At 36.9% G+C, this 23,931-nt stretch overlaps 1 protein-coding gene across 1 annotated transcript in view; it reads left to right on the forward strand.

Annotated features, from left to right (window-relative positions):
- Window positions 1–202: 202 nt before the first annotated feature.
- Window positions 203–23,931, forward strand: part of RIMS3 (regulating synaptic membrane exocytosis 3) — a 58,418-nt gene continuing 34,689 nt past the window's right edge. The window contains exons 1-2 of the mRNA XM_072418810.1: window positions 203–517; window positions 12,606–12,838. Of these exons, the coding sequence (XP_072274911.1) occupies window positions 12,622–12,838 (217 nt within the window). The 5' untranslated portion in view covers window positions 203–517; window positions 12,606–12,621. The remainder of the gene's footprint in view (window positions 518–12,605; window positions 12,839–23,931) is intronic.

Genomic DNA, 23,931 nt, shown 5'->3' on the forward strand with positions numbered 1-23,931 from the left:
AAGCCCTGCTTAATGAAACAAGTGCCGAGGGAGCCCATTACAAATTAAGGCCGGTCACCCTATTAACCCGTGCGGCGCCGGCTGCCATGGCCATGCTGAGGGCGGCTCTAGCAGCGAAGCTGTTAATGAGGCATCTCGAGCCAAGCTTCTGGCTACCGCAGAAGTGGGTCAGTGCGGTTGCCATGGAGACGCTTTAGCAACCAATCTTGCAACCGCTCCCTCAGTATCTCTCCAGAAACCCTTTAAGATTAAAAGCGTCTTGTGTTCCGTCTCTGCCCCTCTCCTCTCCACCCGTCTCCATCTCTTTTGTCTCTCCTTCATCTCCTACATCTGTCCCGGTGCTGCCAGTGACCGGCTCTGCTCCATGCTGCACCCCTCCTTCCATGCACACAGCAGCCCTACATCTGCTCGCTGGGGAAAGGGAGGGAAGCAGGCAAACTTGGGGGATATCTTCGCCTTTTTCTTCAGTCAGTTCTTCTCCACGCCTCCCTGGCACCAGGACTCTGCTTGGCAGCTGGTAAGAAGTGTGCCTGTCATATGCCATGGCACTGTGTTGTTCTGTCCTGTGCAACACCAGGTGCCCCTCATCATATCTCATCTGCTGTCTGTCTGTCCATTGCTATCATCTGCGTGGTTTCTATAATCACATCTACCTGTCTATCTATCTATCCATCCATCCCTATCTATCTGTCCATCCATCCATCCCTATCTATCTATCTATCTATCTATCTACATCTATCTATGTGCCCATACATATCTATCTACTCTTCTATCACCATCACTCTCTCCATATCCCCCTATCTGCCCATCCAACCATCCACCCATCCACCTCTCCATCCATCCATAACTTAATAAACATAAACATAATAAAATCATTCCTTCCATGTTTTGCTAGCAGTCTTTATTTGCCGCCTATGATGAGAAGCTAATACCCTGAAATGTAAAGTTTTAGTAAGAAGGGTGTATTATAAACTTCATTCCCCATATCACCAATCCCGGTGTTAATATATTGTTATTGTTATGTATGTTGAACGGAGTTGATTGTGTTCACCGATAATATAATGCTATATATTTGCCTGAGATACGTATATGTTCCTATGTGCATGTGATGTTTTTATTCTGGTTTTATTAAACTGCAGATTTTTTTTGCTCAGAGGTGCGAGTCAAATGAAAGAGTGCTTCTTGTGTCTGTGGTAACTACCGGGGGCCACTTTGCAGCCAGATCAATGAACGGCCCCTAACCTTCATCCTCCGTCTAATCCCCCATATCTTGTAAGATGTTGGTATAATTGGTCTCACAGTAACTTCCTATCAATAGAACATTGACTTGCTCAATGTTATTGATTCTTAGTACAATGCTGGAGAAATTAATTATACCTCCTGTTCTTGCATTCTTCCTAATCCATTGTTTTTCTAAATCGTTTTTTCTATATGGTACGGTTTAAATTACTATGTTGCACTATTGCTTAGAATTATGATAAAACCTGTCGCCTTGTTCATGGCCTACTTATATATATATTTATATTTTTTGATAACTATGTTCTTCCCCAGGGCAGCTTGTGTGCTCCTAGGTGAGCTGCAGGACAACCTGCATGATATTTATCATTATTTATAAAACAAGGTGTTCTCTATCATGTTCACTCTTCCATCTATAGACAGGTAGGCTCAGGAAGTACATACGCTGTGCATACTGAATACTGATATGTAAACTGCAGCAATGCCCAGATCACATGACATGGCACATAGAAAAGACAGGAGGTGCCAGACTGTCACATCCCGCATCAGGTTTACAAAATAAAAATAAATATATCACATAAATATGTTACACATTTATTTATAGAGAAATGTATCTTTATTGTAATGTCAGATATTAGTATTGATCAGATTGTGTGCCTGTGGTAAGCATCCTTCTCTCTTTGTGTGACACCATGACTGATTGCGGAATACCTTTCTTACCATTACTCCTTTTGTAGATAATATGACTGTCAGGGTGATCATTTCAGCATGCCAACCCGGCAGATGTGCAGTATTCATATGAATATATAAATAGTACTGACAACATGATAAAATGGTGCAGCTTTTGTTTTTGACCTGTGAGAATTTTTCATGTGTAAAATGTGACACAACAAGGCTAGCAGCAATAAAGGGTAAGAAGATGTATGCAAAATCGCATCTAGGGTCATTTATAAAGCTAGTGCCATAAGAAATAATGTGCTTTTTTTTTTTACAACCAATCAAAATCAGTCTGCTTTTATTATTAGTATTCTCCATTCCAGAGTTAAAACTTTAAGGCTTCGGTATGTAAATTGTGTCTACAGGAAAATTAGACTTCTCATAGCAACCAGTGGGAATCTTTGTCTTTTTTTACAGATTTGCTCTGCAGACGTGTCTCAGGGAAGCTGATTGGTTGCTAGAAAACCTGTTGGCATATATATGTGATATATGCATATATATTTCAAACCTCTGTGTTTTATTTCTTTCTTTTGTCATTCTTGTTTGTCCTTTATTCCATATGACAGCCCTAATAATACCGCTGAATAATGTAAGGAAGCAGGTCCCCTTGTTCTCAATACAATCTTCTATAATTTATGGAGGAGAAGGCTTCACAGCACAGAGCCTTGTAACAAGAGGCTACAGTTCTGTTAAAGTTCAATAAAAGCATCATAAAGATCAGTCTAGTAAATTATATAAATTAACTGCTTTGGCTTTCTGATGGTTGCATTGGCATTTCCAGTATAACAATAGCTATTGACAGAATGGTTTAAATTGCTACTTTGATTTTAAAGTGAACCTATAACCAGAACATGCACACTAAAGTAGTTATGTATTTTATACCAGCAGTAACATCACTTTTAGGCATGCCATCATTCATCTCTGCATCTAAAGGCATTGTAAATAAATTACAATTCCGAATTTGAAACCCAGGCATTGCAGTCTTATCTTTCCCTATTACTTTCTATTGCACCTGAATTATGGCAGCCTGTCAGCCTTCTATTTAAACAACCAGCAGGTGTTTCTGAGCTGTAAGAAACCAAATGAAACTCGCTTCTAGTTTGTGTTATGATCTTTAAAAACTGCATTAAAAGCAGTTAGAGGAGGTGGACAGTTTAAGCCAGGCACAGGTGTACTCACACTGACTGCCTACTACCGGGGAAGGCATCACTATTTGTATCTTCAATATTGACTAGGGAGCAGGTACGTATTTTATGTACTGACTGGGGGTCTCACTTTGATCCATGTCAGAATGGTAACGTATTTCAAGGCCACCAGCCCAACATATATTAATAGTACTAGTTTATAATGTAAAAGCTCTCGTGCAACTATGGACAAACAGGAATATTTTGTAAAAGGTACTCCATTGTACTAGAGAAGTTTTGCTATTGGTAATGTAAATGCAACAAGCCATGTACGCTTACCTATTAGGTGGTATAAACTATAAAATGTCATCAATCATAAATCAGGACTTGTTTGGATTCTTCATCTAGTTTTATATGTCAACATGATGTTAAATGGCCGCATAATGTACATTTCAGGCAGTTACATCACCATGGGCTCTATTCATAAAACAGGTAATCTGACATTCCCACAAACATTCCCTGGTGCAAATGAGCTATTGCCATTAAAACACATGGACCTGGAAGATTCCAACAAGGGAATGTTTGAGGGAATGTCAGATTCCCTGTTTTAAAAATAAAGCCCCATGCAAATGGTATTGCAGTATTTTGTGACAGTGAACCATTGGTCCTGTTCTAAAAGACTAAAAGTGTTTTTTTAGTGAGACGCGAGTTTAGGCATAAAGTTGCAGCACAGCATTTTTCACAAGTGTCTTTTTCAGAACATAATCCCCTGGCATAGTGGTCAGACAGTGGATAACACTAACTAAAGTAACCACATCTGTTGCAGTGTAATCTCGCAATTCTACTTAAGTCAGATGCTTTCTGAAATCAGCTTAAAGTAAATGGATAGTGGTTATGTATGTGTTTTATTTCTGAATTTGTTATGGAAAAAAACATTTTTTAGGTGTATCTACAGCCCATACTTTGTTGTGGTTTGGATAATGTGGGTATGAGCTAGATTATGCCTTTGCCTCTGTTGGAGAGTCCTGATCACTGCCGTAGGAACTGAAAGTAAGGGAAGATTCAAAATTTGTGATTTAAGTTGTACGGATAACAACTATCTGACGAGAGGATTTTCCACTTTGGATCTATAGGACTGCAAGGGAGGGGAAACTTCCCCAAATGGACATGGATGGCAAGAAAAACATGGCATGGTTTTAACCATTCACTACTATATCCAAGCCATAAAAAGTTTTGGCTTTAGGTCAAATTGATATGTGATTAGCCTGGTCAAGTTAGAAATATTTTGTATTTTCGTGTGCTGTGATCACATCTCTCCTTTATTCTCTCCACAACTATTTGTCTTCCAATACTACCACTGTCTGCTTTTGTGCCTGGTGATAAAACAACTTACATCGGAAATGTACACAGTATTTTTACATTAACACAGTAAAATGAAAAACAAATGTATTTCAGTAGCACTTATAGCTTACTCTTCTGCTTCCTTGCATATCTTATTAAATCAAAAGCAATCCTTCCCTTATCAGGGAAAGTTAATGACTGAAAGATACAGTGTATAAATGTGGATTTTATAGATGGATGTTGCGGATGATTGTTGTAAAAAAAATGCTTTCGTGAGATAAAAGTATTGAAGGCATCATATCAGAAGGTGCCTCAGTGAAGTGACTTGTTGGATGCACTTGCTTGTTTCCTGATGACCCATTCTTCCTTACGCACAGAGCTGATTCAGGTATACATTTTCTTTGCTATATATATATATATATCTATATATATAGATATATATATGCTTATATGTTTTTAAGCTGCATGGTCCCAGACTGTCATCCCTGTATTTGTACTTTTTAATGAGACACTGACCTGGAACAAGTTTGTGTTGGGTGCTCTTATACACCTAATATGTAAATGATTGTTTAAGGCTGGTGACGTACTACTTGTTGAAGAAAGACTATGTGATAGCTACAGAGCAAGGCTCTTCATAACAATAAGTCAGCAGTAACAGCATTTATGCTTTCCTCCCAACAGAATCCTTTCAAGTTCAATTTTGTACAAGGTCTGACATGCTGGGAAATCTTGTCTCTAGACCTGACTGTTTCTATTCACCACCCCTCAACTTGCAGAAAGAAAATACCTGCTGCTTCTGGCACATGGGAAATAGGGATCAGTACTAACACGTGAAGAACTTGTAATCACCATACCTGCCAACTTTATAATCCAGAGAACCCGGTTATTTCACTAATACTTTTATATATCATTTTCACCATGTTTGTAGGAGGAATAGATATTTAAATTTGTACTGGATGCCTGCAGTGTGTCTGCAAACACTGTGCATAATTAGTCTATCATAAAAATCTGTGTTTTGATTGTTTATGTGTCACCGTATCAGTTTTAGGATGAGCTGTCTTATATTCACATCTCATTGTTGTTCAATCAGATGGAGCCTGACACCAGTTTATGGAATACAGGGGTATACAAAGGGATCTAAACCGCACATTCAGATGTTCTTTGGATGACAAAGCGTTGGGATAATGGTTTGATCAAAGAAGACTGTTAAGGGGGAGTGAGCAATGTGGCATGGAAATATATCACGTTCACACCACTTAATGACGTATAAAACACACAAGGTGAAAGGATAGATTTATATAAACTTGAAGCAATGCTGTGAAAAGGGCATATTCTACAAATCTATGATTCACCAACCAGTTGTCAGGTTCCTACATCAGAAGAGTTTGTATCTGTAAAAAGTGTACAAGCTCTTTACAGCTGTAAAATGTAATGAAGATACTCATGCTATTTAATCGTATTCATAACACAAGCACTTAGTGGGATAACTTAGAATGATCCATCTTAATTTTTATTCATGTGTAAGATATGAAAAATGTAATTTAACACTTTTTGACATTGAACTTCTGCTGACCTATTTTACAAAATGGGCAGAATTTCAGTATTGCTGAAGTCCCAGTTAAAGCACATTGTGAGCCCTTGTATTACAACAAATATTTAAAGCTGAAGTTTAAACCCCCATATTTTGCAGTCCCTGGTTTCCACCTCCCACTTCATCAATATAAGTGGTGGGGTGTGTAATGGTGCTCCTCTATCCTCAATCCTTAGGCTACGTAAACATGTTAGACTTTTGTCGATCTTTCATGATCCTTTCCAACGACAAAAGACTGAAAGATGCATTAACAAGCTTTGTACATACAGCTCTGTTCTGCTCTATGGAGAGGGGAGGGGGAGAACAAACAAGCGGCACCCCCGCTGCGCTCTCTCCCCTTCACTTCCATTACGGTTGTTCATTGTTCATGGATCCACTGGGACAGATCCATGCACGACATCAGACAAGCGCTGTACAAACGTCAGATTCTCGTCCCATACTAGCTCTGAAACAATAATTGGACGAGAATCATCTGATGTGTATACATAGCCTTAGGCAAGCATTGGACTGGCTGTTGGGGGGAATTATGCAGAAATCCAGTTGCAGCTTTAAATGTACACGGTGAAAAGCTAACAATGTGCAGTAAAAGAACAAAGTATATGGATTCAGAAGAGAAGAAAAACCTGCACAACCTTTCAAGACTGAAAGAAAGGCAAAGTGTTTGAACCCCACAAGAATGGGTTCTGCACTCCTAACCCTTATCCTCCCTACTTATTCCCGAATAAACCTGTTTCAAGTTCTCCTAATGCGGACAGGAGCTTCTTTTATGGCAGTAGTAGTAAAAGTGACTCATGTCATCTTTCTCCTGATTTAGAACTTTTCTGTAGATCCTAGAGAGGAATTCATGCTGAACTCTGATCCTAGAAAGAAGATTACTAAAAAGCCTCCTTGGCTGTTGCTGCCAAGTGGGCAGCTTGTGCCAGCTATAAATTGCCATCAAAAACATTAAATCCCAGCTCTAGCCAAAACATTTTGTTTTATTTTGGATAAAGTATGAAAAGCTAAAGGCTTTCTGACAGATTTCAGCTTGGTGACAACCACAAATCCCATTTCTCAGACATTACAGAGATAAGAAGTAAAAGAAAATATTTTTATTATGATGAAAATCATCAGATGACAATCATCAGAAAAAAATGTTATCTTCTCCACTTTATCCAAAACTAGAAAAAGTTGTTTCCAATTAAACTTGTAAATGTATATAAAATAGTTTCGCAATCAATTTGTGTACTGGCTTCCTATGATCCCAATACACAGCATCCCCAATGGGGCATGCTGTGATTTTAACAAATAGAATACATTTCCTGATTGGAAGAGAGAGTACAGTGATGACCACTTTGACCAAGACTTTAGTATTGCTTGAGTTAAGATGCTGAAGGAGTGCACTTTCTAATAAAACGCCTTATAAAACAGGAATACATATATACAGCTTAAAGGCATTGGTGGAACTGAGGATGCACTGGCACAGGAACCCATGGTTGGGGACTAACCAATGGCCATACTGTAAATCATGCATATGCATGTCTGCAGAGATCTAATATAGGGAAATCGTTTAGTTACTTGATGCTTCACTGCTAAATATTTTGTATCAAATCATAAAATATAAACTTATTAAAAAATACATAAATATTAGCCATTGTATCATGCGTTAGAGCTCTATTTTATCGATATTAGATAAATGTTTTACACGTTTCATGGAACATAGTCTGCTTCATCAGGAACGTAGAGATCTTTACCAAAACAGCTTTTGAAATTTCACATATTTTACATAAATCCAGAAATAATATGAACATTCATGAATAATATTTATAATCATTTATCTTATCATTACTCTTCTATGCAATGGCTCCAAAAGATCACATCCGAACTACCATAGCATTCTTTCTTACAATGGTATATTAGGGCAGACAAGGACCACAGCAGAGAAAACTTAATGCTCCCAATATACAAAAGATAAATAAATATACCAACGTGTAAAATTGATGCAAATACATATGCACATATCTATGTCCATATAATCTTTCTGTTCATTAACCCCTTATCAACCAGTTCCTCCAATCCCTTAAAGTGATAAATATGAATAAACATTGAATAGTGCTCCTCATTTCAAATGCCATGTGCAATATAAAACCAATATCACTCCATATTCCCATAATGTATTTGGTGCCAGACTAAATAAAAATCCTCTCAATATTTATTGTGTATCAAAACTAAAGGTTGTTTATGTTGTGTATCAACATAAAAATGTGTCAACCTCACCATCCGAAATAACCCATTATCTGAGTGTTTCTTTAGCCATAGTGATATTGTGTCTTGAAAAGAAAAAACTTACTTAAAATCATTAAATCCCTAATTAGAACACTTTACATTTACATAATTATTGTGAATACATATATAACAGGCATCCTAAACAACTAGGTATTTTGTATGCCTGCCATACATTGTAATTTGTGTAAAAAGAAGTACAAATTGTTTATTTGGAGTAGAACAATATTGTTTATGGAAAAAAACTTGCTGACAGTTGTTCTTAGCAGCATGTAAGCATAAGGTACCTTTCAGCTGTATGACAAATGTAACCAACAAAATCATCCATTCGGTCTTCTGCCACACACACTTGCAGGGCTTTCTCCATCTGTCTGTCACACATGCTGGAACCTTATCTGTTTGTCCTCCTGTTACACACAGACTTATCCACCTGTCTGTCCTACTACCCCATTTACAAAACCTCCTCTGTCCATTCATTTTCTTTCCCCCAATTACAGATCCTTTTTTATCCATACAAATACATACACATGGTAAATTGTATATCTGTAATTTTCTTGCCACAAAATCACAGGGTCTAGGTAATGTGTTTTATTCCTCCTCCACATGAAAGCATTCATCTATCCTCTTACCACACAGACACAGAAACTTAATTTATCTCCAGTCACAGAATCTATGTCCACCTGCCCTAATACCAAATACTTGCAGAATTTATTCAATTATTCATTCTCCTATGACACAAGCAAGAGGCCTTAGCCATCCATTCCTCCTCCTGCAAGACACTTCTCATCTCTCCATACATCCATATGTTTTATACACATGGGGGCCCATTCTTCTATCTGTCTTGCAGACTATATTACATTCATTCTTCCCCCATTCACACATATGTAAAGCTTCATCTACCTACACATGCCTAGGAACATGTCTATCTTTCTGCCAAACAGGCTTGTTGGGTCCTTGTCCATCCATTAGTCTTTTTGTCATACACTCACAGAACTTTATCTATCCTTCTGGCACATAGCTATGGATATATCCCCCTACTGCACATGCCCAGGGTCTTGCCCAAAGGAGGAAAATACTGATTTGAGATACTGTGGCTATGGTGGGGATACCAGTGGATAGTTGCAAAGATTGTCTCTGGAACAAAGGGCTGGTTGCAATTGCGGACTCTTCAAACCATGTTGCTATGCTCCTGACATCTATCCATGCAGCCATTCTATATTTCTCTAATGACAGATTCCTTGTAAACGTAGATTAGTTTTATCTAAAGATTGTTTAACACTAAGGAAAACACCTCAAATAAAAGTGTTTAATCAAAGTGTTTTTTATACTGCTATAAGTCCCCATCTTTTGACTTTTTTATGTTTATTTTACATGTACATGCACCTTTGTATGCATTTGTGTGTTTTTTTTCCTTTTTTTTTATAATATGCATGTTTTTGTTAATTCATTGTGTGAAATCAGGAAAAACATTAAGAATACAATTCATGGAACAGATGCATTAAAAATGCACAAAACTGCTGGATACATTTATTTTGTGCTTTTTGTGATGTCTTTGCGGATTTGCTTAGCACACATTACCACATAAAAATGCAGCACTCTATATTTTAAAAGCATGTGCGTAAATGTTAACTAGTCATATTGGACTTCTAGTTGAAATGCCTTCTTATATAATGTTTGCATTGTATAAATGTATGTCTTTTGCTGCAGAAACACAGACCATTATAGTGCCATTATATAGGTATTTTCATTGGTTTTTTCACTTTCATTCTGCTAAACATAAAGCTGTGTACCACCTAATAAGACTGACAAATAGATAGAGCTGGCAGAGCAGGACAGGTACCATTGTTTGAATGGTAATTTGTGTGTTTTGTTGTAGTCACAGTGCTAAGCTAGACACTAAGAATTACTGCTTCTATTAAGGGGACAATATTTAGAAAAAAAAATGAGATCAGAACCACGTGTAGCAGTGTGCAATGTCACTTTTAATAAACTAAAAGTTATATGTTATATCAAGTCCACACTAAATTCTATATTTAGTAATGGTAGAATGATTGTATATGATAATGTCTGCTATAGCATACCAATTGTGTTCTATATGCTTTATGATAAACAGATCTAAGGACTAGGTAAATATCTCCCCTATAAAGTAACCTTTGCTATTACATATAAAAAGCATTGCATATACTGTACTAGGTCCAAGTTAATGCTTATTAAATGCATATCTTTTGGTCTGAAGCTTTATGGCACTGGTAATGGGGTGGTTGTCGTTATTATATCTGTAGAATATTTGTCTTTATTCTATATACAGACTGAGGATGTATATACAGAAGAATGATGCTACATTTTGATATAAATGCAGTGACAATGTTTATGCAGCTTTAAATCTACAGGATACATTTACTAAACTTTCAGTATTCTCTATTTTTAACCTTCAGGTGTATACAGCAAACATTACAACAAATGCTCATACCCACCATTCCTGGACTTTAGGATTTAGCATGGATACATTTTTTTAAATAGACTTTACCCAAGAAGAACATTTTGTTGCCACATGATGTAATGATCTGAAGTTTTTTTGTGTTTGTGGGGTACAAGACGTTGTCTGATTGTGTACTTTTTCTTTTACTTTTTTTTTTTTTTACTATTATAAAACAATTGAGCTGTTGCAGAAAAGCACTTTTAACAACATTTTCCTTTTTTAAATAGAATTGTTTGTCACAATAACTAGAGATATGGCTGCAATAGTCTCACAGTCTCAACATTTCCCTATATGAACATTCATAAATATTTACATATGCAGTTCCAAACTTGTAAATATATAAAGCAGCATTGCTTATTGACCTGTAAATGCTAAAAGACCCGAAGCACTCTAAGGAGAGCAATGATGCAGATGTAACACATCAAATGGCGGGAACGGCCATATTGTGCTTACATTGAAACTTACGTTAAAATGATTTTATCATATCAAGAATGTGTACATTGTCCTTTGAATCTATAAACCTTTATTGTGTTTTTGTAAAGTTCTTTTGTCATTCTACAGGCAGGGAGTAGAAATACCCAAAGAATGGGACAAATATGTATCTAATATTCTTGATGATATGCTTCATGTTTCAGATGAGAATATACATATACGGTACCTTTTTTTTTTTCTGTGAAGTCCCATTCCTCACACATTCTAACTCCTAGCAGCATCACACAGTGGCAGCTATGGAATTAGATGGCAACACTAAAACTGATTTAATGCTGTTTGCCAATCAAAAAGTCCAGTATAAAAATAGTTATTCTTGTCTCATATGGATGTGTATTAGAATGTGGCAATAATAAGATTACACTAGGAGGTATCTATATTAATTAACACTAAAAGTGGGTTAATATACTGTTTAATGTTTTACTTACAGACAGAATGCCTTAAAGGGGAAACTACTGCAGTCTTCTCCCATGGTATTCTTGGAATATTTTGTCATGCATTCATATTAGTTAAGAAAACATTTCATTTTACACATTTACTAAAAATATGAAACAATTAAAAACTCATAAACATTGAACAATCAAAAATAAATAAATATTGTCTCGATAGTATTACATAGTATCAATAAAACTTTATATAACATTTAAACTTGCAATACAGGCCATTTTGTAATTTATTGTTAGAATGGATGACCTTTTTACTTTAGTTAGCAACCACCTATTGCTTTCTAAACTACTAGAAACAAATGCTGTACCTAACTGTGTGAATATAATAGACAGACCTTCCCACTTGGCATGCATATGGTATGCACATATTCATAGCCTCAAAGCAGGAGATGGTAAATGTCTGTAATGATGTTGGCCTAATTTTTACATATTCTTTTTCTTTTCTTCTTCTTCTTCTCTTTTCTTCGAATAACAGTACCATTCTTTAAAAAACAGGAGAAAGGTTTAAACAAAAGTCTATAATACAGATTGTGGCAAATACACACCTTTATGTGTTATTACCCTATCAGAATTTTTAGCTCTCCGTATTGGTACAAAAAGCTTTGAATGCATTTCTACAGATGTAGGCTGGTAACAGAATTTAGTGCAATGCAGTGATATCAAACAAAAACACTTATTGTGGATTTTCTTACTTTGTTTCCCTTCTTTTATGATCATTTTCATAGAAGGAAAATATTATTATTCTTTTATGTATTTTAATAATAAGGGTTGTTACCAATGTTACATGCCAATTATTTTAATTATCATGAAAGTAATATTTATCTGCCACAGTAAGTCTAAAACAATGACCTTTTTTAATTTTATGATTGTGTATAGTGAATATATCATAGAGTAATTCCTTTCTGTTTTCTTGCATCTAGATCTTCCCTCCCCAAAATGTTCAACGGGGAGGCTAGCTCCTCAGCCAGGAATGTTATACGCAGCTCCAGCATCAGTGGAGAGATGTACAACCTAGAGAAGGGCAACTCAGGAACTCAAGATGTGGCTGGCGGTACCACAACCAAGAAGAGGCGATCCAGTCTTGGAGCCAAGATGGTGGCCATTGTGGGGCTGTCACAGTGGAGTAAGAGTACCCTACAACTGAACCAACCAGGTTGGTCATCTACATATTGTATGCATGATAATATGAGTTCCCCAAATTATTTTATCAATAAATGCCAGTTTTTAGAAACCTAGATTTTGTAGATATGTATATAGCAGAAACTCTATTTCTGTTAGATCGAGCCTGATTTATCAAAGCTCTCCAACACTGAAGAAGATAGACTACCATAGGAGAGCCTGGGTTATCCAGTATGCCTAGAATTGTCAGCTAACTGACTTTATTTCAGCTGTGCTTTAGCGGGAATGTGTAACACACTTCCAAAAATGCACATTTTATACATACTTACATTTACTGGGTTTAAGTTCACCTTTACCAACTGCTTGAATTTCTGCTTGAATTGCTCCTCAAAATGTGGTATGATTGTAAATATAGTTGCCCCATATTAGGCACAATCATCCTAATGTGGAATTAAAGTTTTTTTTTGTTGTGCTGAAAGACAGGTTATTATTGACATATGAAACCGAGTCTCCTCTGCCATAGATGCTTCTCCCCACAACAATTTTTTCTGTATATGTGTCTTGCAAGAAAACAACTGCTGTGCCTGTGCACGAGAGTTACATCATCCAAACACTCCAGTCAATAAGCAAAATATACCAAATCTGGAATAAGTGGTAGAGGATGGAAGGTCTGGGGACACAAGAACATCACAGAAATACAGTTCTAGGAGAACACTTTGCCAAGTAACTTGCCATTGTGTGCAAACATTTTTTGCATACTCGCACATTGTAGCAAAAAGCTCCTGGGGGCCCAAAGTCTTTTTATTCTTTGTTTGGTTTCAAACAAGCAGCATGCAAACAATTTTCCAAGCATGGAGAAATATTTAACCTCCTATATTAATAACTGGTAGACTCCTCATCAACAACAATAACTACCACCAATTGTTGCAGCTTGGCCTTATTCAAAGGCATAGAATTTTAACATAGTGTCCCCTTACTCCATATTCAGGATTCACATTTTGCCACCTCCTAATAATACCAATACAATAAGCACAAAGGAGGGCCAAAAGACCTATGGCTGTGTTACCCTAGGGAGTACAACCAAAAGTAAGGAGTTGTGTGGCTTTTCAATGTATCAGTTAAAACATCAAATAAGTTTATTCAAATATTGATAAAACAATGTCCAATTGAATAACAAAGTATATGACATTAGTCATAGATAAAGCTTTAAGGTTTTGACAAGTTTCAACGATATTCATATAAACCCAACTCAATTCACAGGAACAACATACTTCCTAAAGGGGAATATCAGATGCAGCAAATCACCTTTTAACAACTTTTAACTGTTAAGCTAGGGCAAGAATAGATTACCTTTTAAGGCAGATATTCTTCGGCCAATATAACTATGCTTAAAGGTCAGGCAAAGTATATTCATCATTAAAGGGCAGCCGGAATGAATATGTAATATCAAAGAACCAGTAACCCATGATGAGGTATCACAATGCCAATTATAATGTATAGATTGTTACCAGGGTTAGCCTTTGCTGATTGGACCAAATCAAAAGATATTTAGACCACACCCTTAATAAAAGATATTTAGACCATGCCACTTATGAAGGTCATAACTCTGTCTTTTCTATTCCGGTATTTACATTTTTCCATTCAAGCACCAGCTTGAGTAAGATTTCTGAACACAACCTTGAATTAATTTTTTCCTTTTGCTATAAAGAAATTCAGCCACTTGGTCACCAAGGCAATTTCAAGCCTTGACGCTCTATCCACAATGGAATGAGTTTTTGATGTTCATGCAGTGTTTTTTTTCACCACACATTGGACCTGATATGTTAAAGACCAGAGAAGATAGACTGTCATGGGAGGACCTGGGTAATCTGGATCTGGTGCAGAATTGGAAACAATTGCCAACTTATAGCAAAATATTTTGTGAGAAACCCATTCCAGGTTTGCTCGATCATCTGGGTTCTCCCATGCTAGACTATCTTCTTTGAGAGCTTTATTAAATCAGGCCCATTGTGTTGCTGGTTCAGGTTTTATGTTATCCCTCTTTATGATGTTTCTAGAAGCATTGTGGAACAAAAAGAGAGAAAATATGTATGTATATGTCTTGGTTGGATTTCAGTACAAATTCTTAGTTTTCAGTAGGCAGCTTGTCATGTTTCTGGAGACTCTTGAAAGCCCACATCCATCTACACACATTTTTAAGTGACTGTCAGAACTGTCTAACATGTCACACAAGCCTCAGGAGATTTCCAACATGTCACAAGAGCCCACAGGAGATTTGGATCATGTCACAAGAGCCCTTTACAAGACACTTCTCTTGTAATAAAAAAGAAAAAACACCTACACGTTACAAAAGATTGTTAAGAAATTTCATGACTCTTCTACCACATAAGGAAAACTTACACCTGGAAGGACAGGATCTGTTGGGTAGCATTACATCTTATCTCCCCACTGATCCAAGGTAGTCAATAGTAAATTCTTCATGGTAATCCTTTAGACTTGACTGCAAGGAGACATGTAGGACTATACAAAAAATGCTAAGGTTCTTCTGTGAACGCTTGGTTGCTACACATTACTAAAACATTTTGTCCCCCAGAATGAAAAAAAAAATGATAATCACTTCATACTCACACATCTGATCACACTATGGAGCTTGAGTGATCTATTATGGCCCATATAGCTGAAAGCATACCATGTACATTGAATAACATTTACTGAACTCAGTACATTGTGACAATTGTAACGTGAGCATATAAAAACTAGAAGCCTTACAGTATACTGCATAACCTTGCAGTGTCTATCTAAGGTACATAATTTGGAGTAAAATGCATTTTGCTGCAAGATGGCTCTGTACGCTGTTCAAAGTCTTGTAATAGGAAAAAGGCTGACTCACTGAAAGCAGCAGGGGATCTTATTTCTGTTCATGAGTCTAAAACAATAGGTAGATACCTTTGGTATACGGTAATAAAAATATCATTTTGATTAATGTCAGTAATGGGATATACAAAATTATGGGTTATGTTCTTAAGATTTTTGTTTCCAAAAAAGATTTACATTTCATGGGGGAATCTTCGATATGGTAAGGTGGATTTCATTGTTCCGTGTTAAAAAACTATATGTGGAAGAAAGTACTGGCCATCTGAAAGCTGGCCTAAAGTAGCGTGCACAGACAATTATTTCAATTCACTCCAGATGACTTCAGTAAAAGATAGCAGTGGCAGACTGAGAATAACCAGCAGTCCTAGCATGCATGTCTTACCAGTTAACATTTTAGTCTTAGTTTCCCTAGATAAGTAAATGATGTTCATATTCATAATTTGCTAGAATTTATATCCATTTTTTTGGATCAAGCGATGTTTATGCCTGATATAGTTAGTTACTACTTGTAAGCTGCCCATACCAGTATATATTTACTAGTTTAACCTACATGCACTCTGATGGCAATTATATTTTCCGGACTGCAAGTTTAGCACTCAGAAGCACTCATTGAGAACTGAAGGGATTTATCATGTGAAGTTGGTGGGAAGTCATGTACTTTCCAAATATATTACTATCACATTTTTTCGGTTTTATTATTATGAGATTGTATCTGGAGAGTCACCCTATGTACTGAATTAACTATTCCTGTTGTCAGTTATATGTGTACAAAGCTGTCATTAGGTTGACACTCAGATGCCAACTTTCCAAGCCATTGCTTTTTTATAGCCATCACCAGCACAGGCACAATACATGCTCTAATAATTCCAACAAAGAGATTAGAGAGAACTATATCCTGTTCCTTGTTTTTCTTACAGATGTGTTATTTGCATAAATGCTAGAAACTGCTGATATATATATATATAGTCATTTTTATACATGATATTTTACATTTGTTAAAGAAAGGATATAAAACAAATAAATATCAGAAACACAGGTTAATTTTCCTCTTAGAAATTTAGATTTGGCAAGTGAAAACATTATAGTCTGCAAAGGGTATGGCATACGGCTTTGTAAGAAAAGCAGTCTATGCAGGCGTCTTTTATATGCAGCAATATATTTTGGAAGAATCAACACACTGTAGGATTATTCTTAATGGGTTTCATGTTACAAGGCAGCACATAGTGTCACATAAAGTATAATGGAGCAACAGCGAATTAGGATTTATCAAGATTATAGAATACAAAACAGATATCTCTTGTTTTGTATTAACTAGTGGAACAGTGGGTGCAGGCAATCACGATGTACAGGTCAATTTCTGACAGTGCTTGGCTACCAAGTGACCAACACTGTAACACACACATAGGGGTCCATTTATAAAACAGGGAATCTGACATTCCCTCAAACATTTCCTTGTGAGAACCAAGTACTACCATTGAAACACATGGATCTGGATGATTCTCCTGTTCATAAATTGAGCCCATAGAGTTCCCAAATTTAGCCTGGAAGTTAGGTGATTAACTTTCTAGTTTCCTGCATTGCTTAAACTCACACTTAGATTGACCAACCTTTTAGGTCATACTGGTGGCTAAATGCATACAAATGTGTTACAATCAAGGGATTTATTTTCACCAGGAACAGCAATTTGATGGAGTTGTATGTTCCCCCCATGTATGTGTAAATTCAGGTAAATTAAACAGATTCTATACAAAACAGACTTTAAAGTAGATTTAAAGGTTATATAAAAAACAAACATTGCTGCAAAATAGACTCTAAATGGCTCAGTAAAAAACATCTGCCTTACCTCTAAGCAATGTTTTGCATGCTGGGGACCTATATCATCCCAGACCTGCCAAAAAGGATGGTCAAAGCCACCAAATCCACTTAAGATATCAGCAATGACAGAGTGCTGGAGGATTATGGGCATTGCTTGGCAAGAGGGGCTGCTTTGGTGGGTAAGTCTACTTTATTGTGCAGATATGCTGTGCATACATTATGGCTAAACCACTGAACACCAGCAGTGGGGTTCAGTTCCACATTGAGGGTTTATTTTTTGGCTTTATTTTTTGTTGTTTGTGTCCTGTTTGGGTGAATTCCCTTGACTTCCTTCCCAAAAGACATATTAGTAAGTGAAAGGAATTCTCTAAAAGTAAGTGAGGGAAATTACTCTCCAAGACAATTGTTAACTGGAACAAGTGTTCCCATTTGTATATTTGCCCTCACTGTTTTGGTTGAAACTGTAACATTTTACTTTTTAAGTTTCTGTCTCAGTGACAACGGTCACCAGGACAAATAGAAAGGATGAATTCCAAACAGGGACTCAGTGGACAGATTTAAAGACTAATTTTTTTGTCCTTTCCCTACTTACTTTATTCAAAATTAGCATAACAATCTGTTCTCTCTTTCCCCAACATCCTGATAACAAGCGTAAAACATAGAAAGAAATTTACATATGCACAACTTGCTACAGACTTACATTTGGGAACTGGGTGGACAGCAGAATCAAACACACAATACTGGTTCCAGGACTTGCTTAATGCAACACATGCACCAGGAAGATTTTTTTGCAGTTAATGTTTAATGAATATTAGATTAATTGCTTTATAAACGTATTTCTAAATATTCACTCCATTCACATTCGCTAACACTTCCACCCTCAGCTCTCTTTAAGAAATATCTAGGTTCCCCTAAGCCCACATAAAAAGGCTTCTGGGAGCTGGACTGATCACAATAAGGAATACAGAATCTGGTCATACAGCACAGAGAAATTATCACAGATCCATGATGGGACAGAAAGCCTTTTGTGGGAAATCAGTGGTTTGGTTCATTTCACTGTTTAGCTGGTTGATTTGTTTCCAAATTGGCAAGGTACATAAGAGAAGGAATCTCAGTGCTTGGGCCAAAAGGCAGGTCACAGTAATACATTTGCACAGGCAAAATGACAGCTGTCCTTTCTCTAGACTTTAACCACCTGAGCGTTACACTGATTTCTAGATTTCTGTTCCAAAAGCGTCACAGGTTTTCATGAAATTTTTTTTTTTAAATTGTAGACCTGTAACTTACAGAAATATGTCCGAATAGGGTTCTAGTAGATATCATGAATATAAGAAAAGAAAGCCAGCTGGCTTTCTCCTCTAAGCCGGCCAGCTTTTTCTTTTAAGGAGAGGGACACCTGACGCTGGAGGACGACGCTGGAACATGGACCCGACGCTGGAACACGGAACCGACGCTGGATTAGCACAGCGGGACCAGGTTAGTGGGGATTTTAGTGTAGGCGAAAAAATACGGGGTTATCCAAAAGAGCAAAAATATTTAGTGCGAGAAATTATGGGCTTAGCGGTTAGGGGGTTAAGAAAGACCGAAGTTGTCAAACATTTTTTCTCTTTTTTTTATGAGCAAGTAAGTAAACAGGTAGACAGTGGAATAGCAGTTATATAGTACAGATATAGTGTATAGTATAGATATAGTGTACTTGGACTTTGCTAAAGCATTTGACACTGTACCCCACAGACGGTTAATATGCAAGTTAGGGTCGATAGGTTTAGAAAAGTCAATCTGTAAATGGATGGGGAACTGGCCTAAAGATCGCATCCAGAGAGTTGTAATTAATGATTCATACTCTGAATGGTCTAAGGTTATTAGTGATGTACCCCAGGGTTCAGTGTTGGGACCTTTACTGTTTAACATCTTTATAAATGATATAGAGTTTGGGATTAAAAGTACCATTTCTGTTTTTGCAGATGACACCAACCTATGTAATGGAATTAAGTCTATACAAGATGTCTTATATTCTACAAGCAGACCTGGATGTACTGTTTGATTGGGCAGCCAAGAGGAAAATGACATTTAATATAGATAAATGTAAAGTTATGCACTTGGGAGCTAACAACATGCATGCTTCATACTATCTAGGGGGAATACATTTAGGGAAGTCAGAAATGGAAAAGTATCTGTGGGTTCTGGTAGATCATAGACTTATTAACAGCATGCAATGCCAAGCTCCAATATCTCAAGCTAGTAAAGTACTTTCTTGTATTAAAAGAGGAATAGACTGCAGAGATGGAGACATAATCCTGCCCCTGTACAAAGCATGGGTCAGACCACATCTGGAATTTGCAGTCCAGTTTTGGGCACCAGTTCACAAAAACATTGTTGAATTGGAGAGAGTGCAGAGAAGGGCAACTAAATTAATAAAAGGAATGGAGGAGCTCAGCTATGAGAAGAGATTAGCTGAACTGAATCTATTCTCCCTTGAGAAGAGACAGTTAAGAGGGGATATGATCACCCTGTATAAATATATAAATGGTCCATATAGATAACTCTCTTCCCCATTATTTACTCTGAGATCTAGAGGGCATCTTTGCGTCTGAAGGAAAAGAAGTTTAAGGTGCGGATAAGGAAGGGATTCTTCACTGTAAGGTCTGTGAAAATGTGGAATCGGCTCCCTCAGGAAGTAGTATCAGCAACTATTATTGATTGCTTTAGGAAAAAGCTGGATGTTTTTCTAGAAGCACAGAATATAACTGGGTATTAACGCTTTAAAGTAAAAATAACAGTGACTGTTGATCCAGGGAACATCCAATTGCCTCATGGAATCAGGAAGAAATTTTTTCCCCTGTTGAAGCAAATTGTACCAGGTTTTTTTTGCCTTCCTCTGGACCAACTATGCCTCATAGGGTTTTATATCTGGGATATGTTTATTTCCCTAGTGGTTGAACTTGATGGACTTTTTTTCAACCTAACTTTCAACCCCAACCTAACCAACCTTTTTTCTTTTTTCAACCTAACCTATTATGTACCTATATAACTATGTAACATTTAATTTGATTCATCTTATAATTTCTGGAAGTGTAGGAACGTTTATGCATATACCTTAGAATGATAAAAATTCTACTGTATTTAGGCCGAAGGTTGGTCTGCTTATATTTTGCCTTCCCTGGCACCTCCCTTTCCCTTTTCCCCTCATCAGCAAGCAAAATTAATATTTAAAACTCCTCTGTTATCATCACATACATTTTAAACCCTGTAACGTTATTACTGAATCTAAACACTATAGGGAAATCATGACTGTTGGGTGTAGCCATCAGGGTGCTGTATATGGGTTCTGAAAACATTGGAGCAACCTACTTCAGTAATATTAAGGCCTGATTCAAAGAGCAGGCATGCATTTGTGAGGAGTTATATAATGCTTTGATGGGTAGATATAAGTTTTAGAGAGCTGGTATTCTTAGGCAGGTTGCATTTACGCGTAGTGTTGAGCCTCCTTGATTTAAAAAAGTGAAATCCAATAAATACAGTAAAACTGTAGAGAAAATGGCTGGATGCCCTTTACCCAGGAATTAGGAAGGTTGTATCCAGGCCTGGATTTATACTTTTTTCTCCCCTGGGCAAGGAGCTTGTACAATAAAATGTGACTTGACAGTTATAGGTAGCTGCTAACCTTTAAACTCCATTGACTCTGCAATACTTCTAGAGAAATGCCACCAGTCATCACCAAAGCACCCTAGGCCATTGCCTAGGTTGGCCTTATGAGAAACTTGGCCTTGGCTGTATCCTATTTGTGTGCACATTTATTAAAGCTCATAGTGTGCTGTAGAATCAAACAATTCATTTTTAGTACAAGGGGACAAGTCTCTACATACCTGCAAGACTGAAGGTAAGGCAGGAGTTTGGCTTTACATATTTTATACTGATGTTTATGCATTTTAGCAAGCAACAAAAACTAACATTAACAGACAAAAAAACAAACCAAAATTAGCAACTAATCTGTTTGGTTAAAGCAACCCCCTTCTGGGGCTTTACACTGTGTATTTGAGGACATCCTATACAGTGTTCAACCCAGAATTTTTTTTTCAGCCGGATGGGAGTAAATTGAAGGCAAGTGGTGGCCCTGTGATGTGACCCAACTCTTCAGTGACCACCCAAAAACAGCCGGGTGGTTACAGATAAGTGCCGGGTGGTGCACCCAGCTAAAAGGGGCTGGGGAGTAGAGTGCTATAGACATAGTGGTGAAGGTGTAGAAAGTCTTTAAAAAATTTATTAGATGTTTCTAAAGAGAAAGAAAAGACATTTGTGAGGAATTCTATTTAAACAAAAGATTAGCAGTTCAGAGAACAGGCACATTTTGTGGATGAAGCGAGGAAGACAAGAGTCACCATCCATCTTAAAAAAGGTAGATCTAGTTCTGATAGGAAAAACTAAGAGCACTGTAAATTTGATGCTTACTGCCAATTGACATATAGCATAGATAGATATAAACTAGATATAAATCATAGTTCATCTCATCATTCCACATGGTAAGGCCAACAATAAAATGAGCATTGTTATCCCAGACTTGGAGGATGTTAAGTGGGAGGAAGCCAAAGATTTTCCTCTGTAGCTGTTGCTACTGACAGTATGTTAAAAATTAAATGTAATATACCCCTGTCAAGACAGTAGTCATTTAGCTGTCTTTGACTGCTGTCATCATCAGCACACTAAACCTTTTTATTCTCAGACACTTCACTGCATGTATTATATTTCCTGATTAATGTCATCCTCAATTTAGTATTTTTTCTTATCAACCTGCTGCTACCAGGTGGCATCACTGGAGTTGTAGAGCTGATTTATAAAAATTTGAGAATCATATAGATTTCTTGTCTTACTTAATAAAGAGATCTTGTTTTTAATTAGGTGCTTTTTCTTAAGTGCAGCAACCCATAACAACCTAGTAGAATCCATCTTGCACGCACCGCTCTGTATTTTGCAAATTGTCGTTTGTTGTCAAGTTATTGCAAATGTATTAATTTATGAAGTAAAAATAAGGTTTGTTGTGAGTATTTTTGCTTCATTTAATTTTCAAAGATGGCGTAATATATATATATATATATATATATACACTTTTGCTGCACAGATCATGAGCTCTCTAGCATTATTAAAAGATTTTAATTATACAATGAGAAAATGCACAATGAACATTTAGTAGCAGGCAGTAATTACTGTCAGAGTCCATAGAGAAGCTCACACCTCTAGGTAACCAGTCTGATGGGAAATTGCAGCTCATACCCCTCCTTCTGCAAATTAATAGACTGCTATGTTCTACTATTTACATTATAAATTACAAAGTATTTGCCTGTTTCACCAGTTTGGAACTTAAGGGTTGTGCAGAGCATATTAAAATAGGCTGGCAAAATTAAATGGAGATTAATTTAAAATATATTTTGGGATTTTGTTAATATGAGCCTGGATATTATGTGCATGTGAACAGACACCAACATAGGTGTAATTGTGTCACTGGCAAAGAACATACTTATCTGGTAATGTGGAATACTTAGGTATTTATTATTTTGAGGAGCACAGTCACTGGCTCTCTTTTTTTCTATAGTCGGCAAGCACAGATATGCAAATCAATTTACAACAAATGAATTTAGTTAAATAAAGGATCTAGTCTTCTTTTTGAAAGGTTTAAAAGTCAAAGTCAAATGTAATATTGTGATATTGTGTAAAATATTATGCCCTAATCTCCCCTTTAAATATAACAAATGGTCTTCCTTTAAAATCTCCTTGTTGGAAATTGTCTCAGAACAGGGTCATTCATTTCCCCTTATCAGATATTTATTGATCTGACAACCAACATCCTCTAGACCCTGTAGTTTACAGCACCCATTGTATAAGTTGGAGTTTTGTGTCTCCAGGTATCATAAAACTCAGATAAGAGTGGCCCCTGACTGAACTCTGAGATGTATTCTGAAACACATTTATCCATATTCTTTATATTTCCAATATACCATAAGTCCCAGACATGCCTAGTTTCGTCTCTGTGAACTCCTTATTTTGTGGTGATTAATAATCTGGGGGGTTGGAAGTTCTTAAAATCTGTATTTGTGAAATTATTAAAAATGGCTAGAACAAGGGCATTTTGGGAAGTGTCCACAGAGCATCATTACCCATGTGGACACAGCCCTATAGACAGCCCTCACCCTGCGGTCATTGGATTGTTGTATTAGTCCCACCTCTGTGGTTGGCATAGAAAAAGCCATGTAAGTCTAGCAGGGACAGCTCTCACTGACATCATCTTGTTGCTAAGGACAACGGCACTGACACAATAAGCACCGCAGGGAGCCCAGTGACTCTGGCTAATAACTTTGATTTTACACAGCAACCTGGACCAAGGCAAACCTCTATCTAAGTATTATTTCACAATTTTCCCTTTTATTTTATGCTGTTGCTATAGTT

This window comes from Pyxicephalus adspersus, chromosome 1 (assembly GCF_032062135.1).
Source record: "Pyxicephalus adspersus chromosome 1, UCB_Pads_2.0, whole genome shotgun sequence".
In the NCBI taxonomy this organism is placed as follows: Eukaryota; Metazoa; Chordata; class Amphibia; order Anura; family Pyxicephalidae; genus Pyxicephalus; species Pyxicephalus adspersus.